At 40.2% G+C, this 5,753-nt stretch overlaps 1 protein-coding gene across 2 annotated transcripts in view; it reads left to right on the top strand.

Moving 5' to 3' along the window:
• Positions 1–5,506, top strand: part of Usp32 (ubiquitin specific peptidase 32) — a 166,860-nt gene extending 161,354 nt beyond the window's left edge. For both annotated transcript variants that reach the window (XM_005393962.2, XM_013519383.1), the window contains exons 32-34: positions 1,492–1,919; positions 2,560–2,652; positions 3,265–5,506. In XM_005393962.2, coding sequence (XP_005394019.1) covers positions 1,492–1,919; positions 2,560–2,652; positions 3,265–3,438 — 695 coding nt within the window. In that variant the 3' untranslated portion in view covers positions 3,439–5,506. The remainder of the gene's footprint in view (positions 1–1,491; positions 1,920–2,559; positions 2,653–3,264) is intronic.
• Positions 5,507–5,753: the final 247 nt, after the last annotated feature.

Raw genomic sequence — 5,753 nt, 5'->3', positions numbered from 1 at the left:
ACTATAAATGCTAAACCTGAAAGGTAGTGTCATCCTTTTCCCCTAACAGCAGAGGTTCTCAGGGGGTAGTCTAGGAGCCATAGGGTCCCTGAGAACCTTTCAAGACGGAGAACTGAAACTATTTTCATGTAGGCCAGGGTTATAGCTCAGTGGCACAATGCCTGCCTTGCAAGCATGAGGTCATGAGTTTGATTCCCGGTACCACCAAAAAAACTTTTTTCATGAAAACAGTTAGCACAGTAATCCCTTGGTATCTGAGTTACTTTTTAAAAAAATCAAGATCTAGGACAAATATAATGCAATGTTGAGAAATAATGCTGAGTGGGAGTACAGTACATATCTAATTGAAATATTTTTTGTATGGGGAATCGAACTCATGACCTCATGCTTGCCAGGCAGACAGTATACCTCTGAGCTATATCCCCAGCCCTCTAATTGAAATATTGATGTTGCAGGTTGAACTCTGTCTGTCAGAAAGATATATTAAAGTCCTAACTATCACACACAGTCATCCATTGGTATCCATAGGGGGTGGTCTCTTGACTCCAGCACTTCCCACAAGTACCAAAATCCACAGATGCTCAGCTCCCTAACATAAAATGGCATAATATTTGCCTGTAAACTATACACATCTCCCCTGTGTACTTTAAATCATCTCTGGGTTACTTATAATAACGAATACAGTATACATGCTATAAAAATAGTTGTTCTTTATGGTTTAGAAAATAAGAAAGAAGCCTGTACATGTTCAGTATAGATACAGTCTTCTTCTTAAATCACTTTTATCCCTTGTGGTTTGAATCTCCTGATGCCAAACATGTGGATAGGGAAGCTGAATATATATCTTTTCACTTTCATTCTTTCACAGATGTAAAATAGAGTTAGGAAAAAACTGTGTGATTACATCATCACTTTACAAGGAAATATGTGCTTGTATATTATATTTTTTAAATTCCTCAGGCTTAATTTTCTAAAATGGAAACTGCTGACAGATAAAATGTGCACAAACAGAAACTGTGGGCGTTTTTAAGAGCATGACAGGGAATGGGGGTAAGAGGCTGTCAGCACAACGTTTAAGACCCACTGCTGTGTGGAGTTTTTGTGTGAGGTACTAGTTCTTCCTAATACCATAACTAGTCGTAGTAAGCACTTTATAAATGCTGGCCATATTTTTATCTAGTTTTATGAAGGAGAGAAATGTGTAATTATATAACTCCCTAGTCTGGTAATGACATTGTTTTACATGAATGTGACACAGATCACCCTTCTGCTATTTTCTAAGTCCCTGCCATGTATTTTGCAGTTTCAGGACCTTGCTGCTCAATTTAATGGCTCCATGATAGGAACTAGCGAGGAATCAATTAGGACTCCTCTATTTCACCTTTATGTGTATTTTGTGAAACTGGCTTCGACATTAGCACTTGGTATCGGACTTAACTTGTGGCATTTGGACTTGGGACTTACAAATCTTTCCTTTTCTCCCTTTCATAGGTTCGCCTTCTTCGTCAAGAAAAAGTGGGGCCAGCTGTCCCTCCAGCAAAACTAGCAGCCCTAACAGCAGCCCCCGGACTTTGGGGAGGAGCAAAGGGAGGCTCCGACTGCCTCAGATTGGCAGCAAAAATAAATTGTCAAGCAGTAAGGAGAGCTTGGACGCCAGCAGAGAGAACGGGGCTGGGCAGGTCTGTGAACTGGAGGATACCTTGAGCCGAGGACACTTGCTAGGAGGCAGCCAGCCTGAGCTCCTCACCCCCCAGGACAGTGAGGTCACCTTGGCCAATGGGTTGGTCCTTTATGAGCACGAGGCTTGTGGCAATGGCTACAGCAATGGTCAGCTTGGAAACCACAGTGAAGAAGACAGCACTGATGACCAAAGAGAAGATACTCGTCGTAAACCTATTTATAATCTGTATGCAATTTCGGTAAGTGGTTTCTGTGTGGCTTTCAAAGAATAGTCTGTACTTTTCAGTGGTTTGTTCACCTGTCTTCATTCATTCATCAGCAAGCATTTTTTTAGGGTGTGCTTAGTGATAGTTGAAGAAATTGTGGCTACCCAGAATCTGAAGGTCTTATGTGATGCAGGAAATGGTAATTAGTATAAGTGGTATAAGAGGATCAAATTAATCATTATGAGCCAAGCGTAGTGGCGCACCCCTGTAATCCCAGCACTCAGTAGGCTGAGGCAGGAGGACTACCATGGGTTCGAGGCCAGGATGAGCTACAGAGTGAGTTGAAGGCCACCCTGAACTACAAAGTGAGACCCTGTCTCAAAAAATCAAAAAAAAACAACAACAACAACAAAGACAAATTAGTCATTATTGTGTTTCTAAGGAATTTTTCTTTCTAAAAAGTAATTACAGCTATGAAATGGTTATTTATCCATATAAGATTTGGACTTAAGACATTTAAATTTTGTTTTTTGTTTGTGGAAAAATGTCGATGGTTCCAAAACATTTTTTTCTTACCCATCGAAGTGATCCCATTCTCTTGCTCCACTACTAGTGCTCTGCCTTGGCCGTAGTACTGTTAACCACTGACATACCTCCACTCTCCTCTCTCTAGTGCCATTCAGGAATTCTGGGCGGGGGCCATTACGTCACTTATGCCAAAAACCCCAACTGCAAGTGGTACTGTTACAATGACAGCAGCTGTAAGGTAAATATTCTCAATCTTTGAATGAAAGTTAGAAATAGAACATTAACAAAGCTGGGAAGCACTTGGCGGAATGATAGTCTTTTTCCTGAGTGGGAAGTAAATGTTTCTGTCAGGGTCAGAATTTGGTGCTGTCAGGAAACAAAGGTGATATGTGGAGTAGAGAAGGAAAACATGAATAACAGCGCCTGCCTGGCAAGCGCAAGGTCCGGAGTTTAATTCCCGGTACAAAAAAAACCATGAATAGTAAGGGGAAAGAAGGTATTAGTTCATGAGAAAAGGTTCTAACCTTGCAGGCTCTGGGAGAAGTTGAGGATTGTTTGTTTGTTTGTTTTGTGATGCTGAGTTAAACCCAGGGCCTCACGCATACTAGGCAAGTTCTCTAAGCTGAACTACATTCCCAGCCCCAAACTTCCAAACTGTTAGAATTGGGTGGGGTTTTAGGCTCTTCTTTTGACTTGTCTGAGTTTAAAGTACTTTCCCCAAAAGAAACATTGCAAATAATGGGGTTATTTGGGTGCAGGTGTTGAGACAGCCGGAGTGTTGATTGAGAGGATTGAGAGGGAGGGAGCACGGTGCTGGTTTTCTTGTTAAAGGCTTTTCTTGCCTCTTCAGGAGCTCCACCCTGATGAAATTGACACCGACTCTGCCTACATCCTTTTCTATGAGCAGCAGGGGATAGACTATGCACAGTTTCTGCCAAAGATCGACGGCAAAAAGATGGCAGATACAAGCAGCATGGACGAAGACTTTGAGTCTGATTACAAAAAGTACTGTGTGTTACAGTGAGGCTGTCACTGTAGCTGCTAGATAACTGGTAGTGAGAGAGGTGACTTCTTGTAGCTGACATTTGGCAAAAGCGTTTCTGAAAGGCAGGCTAAATGTAGTTTTACCCTGTGACCCTGAAGCACAAAATAAAAATCCTAATTAAAATAGAGTTAACATTAAGAGTAGTAGTAACTTTGTTTTGAAGTCTCTCACAAGCTCTCCATAGAGAACTTGTAAGCAGATCCCACCATTAGCCTGTAAACAAAAAGGGTCTGGCACCAGCCGCCTGGGACCAAGTAAGACTTAGATTGTGCTTGTCCAGATGTGAACAAACTCATAGTGAGTACAGAGTTTACCAGTGATCATAATAAAATACTAAAGATTTCCTTGGAGTCAGAGTACAAAACAAGAACTTGTAGTGTTGTCTGGGGACGACATGATATGCTACCTCCTTTTTCCTGAAGTTTTATTCCATTGTATTAACAAGATGGAGAAAGCAAGATCATGAAGGTGTGCAGATGATTCTTAGGGCACGGACACCGATTTTTTAGTTTATTTTTTAAATTGTTTCCCTACTCTTGTGTGTCTGTCTTGCATTTTGTTTTCGTTGTGTTTTGTGTTTGAGACACAACCTTCTTTGATAGTAGAGGCATATAGTGGTCACACCTGAGTGGGAGAATCTTAAAAACTATGTGCCTTCTACCCAAGGTCTTAGTTGAGAGGCCTAGTAGAAAGAGTAAGCATCCTGGGAAAACCAGCTCAAACGGCCTCCTGATAGGGCTGTCTTGCTTTTCAGGATACTTCAGGTATCCTCAGAAATGTATCGCCCACGCATACACTGCTGAGCGTGGCAGGGCAGTTGCCAGTATTTGCACCATCTTCCATGCATGTGTTGCACAGAGAGCTTCTAGAGAGGTAAGTGGCGTCAAAGCCAGGTCGTGTTTCCCATCAGTGATGGTTTTTGTTTGTTTGTTTCTTTGTTTTGCACTTTAAAAAAGAGAATATGTGCAAACAAACTTACTTGTATTTTAATGGCTCTAAGGGCTACAAATTCACTTGATTGCGGTATGTTCCCTCATGGTAGTAAATTTAAGAACAAAACACATCCCAGACATTGATAGAAGTTTGTGGGTTTCTTTCTAATAAATGGATGGGTTTACAAAGTGCACTCTGTTTTGTTTGCATGACCCCCCTCTTTTTTTTTCCACTGTCGTCAAAAGTTAAGATTTCTTTGCTTCATTTTTTCTTCAGATTATTCAACTGGAACAAAAGTATAAGTGTTATTTATTTCAGATAGCATTTTTTTCCTGTGTTTAAATATATAGTCAAAGGAAATGTCTCAATGTTATTTTTGGTCTTTTTAAAAAATCATTTAGACCCTGGAAATTGATTCTCATTTGTCATCAGATTCTGTTACCCTTCCTTTCCTCGTAAGTGGTAAATATCAATGTAATTAAGTATTCGTGATCTGTTATCTGAAGCCAGTAACTACCTAGTTCTTCTCAGAGCATTTCAAAAGGTTGTCTTAAACGGCCACAAGTCAGAGTTCTTTTCAGAAGAATATACTTGCAAGTAGGAGGTAGTGGCCTCATTGGTATAAAGTCAGACAAAACACATACTTCATAGTTTTCAAGTTTTTCATTGTATAAAGTCTGTCCTTTCCTACCCGGACAAACCAATGAAAAAGTAGAAAATTTTAAATAATTTCCTTACAGATGTTTTATTTAAGCAGGTAGCACAATCTACTAATATTATTTGATCTCTGTTTGTCATATTGGTTGTAATTAATTTTTTAAATTCATAAACTAGCAGAAATTTATTAAATTAACTATTAACTACATTCACCTTGTAAATTTCTGTATAAAACTTGTTGACAATGCACTGACTTTAGAAGGATGTTAATGTATATAAATAGAGTGTAAATAAAATAGTGTTGATGTACTGAGATATGAGCTGTATAAAAAGTATTGGTAATTATATATGGAGTGTACCTGTTTATCTGTAACTATTATCCAAACAAATTAAATACTGTGGATGCCCATGTGCTGTTTTTCCTCATACAAGTAAACACAAGACGTCAACTTCTTCAGCCTTTCTCTCTGTGATCATTTTAACTCGGCTGCTTGAATCATACCTCTCCGCCCCACAGAGAGCGAACTCCACATCGGAGGGGATGGACTGTAGAGGTAGAGCCGTCCTTCGGTGACCAGGTGCATTTGATCTAAATGCACCGCATGTCCCTTTTAGAGAAGTACTCGGAAGGCATGTAAGTGGGGAGGAGCAAGGGCAGCGAGCCGACAGAGAACTGGGAACTGACAGGGGAGGTGCGGTGGCAG

Source organism: Chinchilla lanigera, unplaced genomic scaffold, assembly GCF_000276665.1.
Source record: "Chinchilla lanigera isolate Chin_1 unplaced genomic scaffold, ChiLan1.0 scaffold00050, whole genome shotgun sequence".
NCBI lineage: Eukaryota > Metazoa > Chordata > Mammalia > Rodentia > Chinchillidae > Chinchilla > Chinchilla lanigera.
Note: the sequence above shows the minus strand (reverse complement) of the source record. Positions and strands in the feature narration are given on the sequence as shown.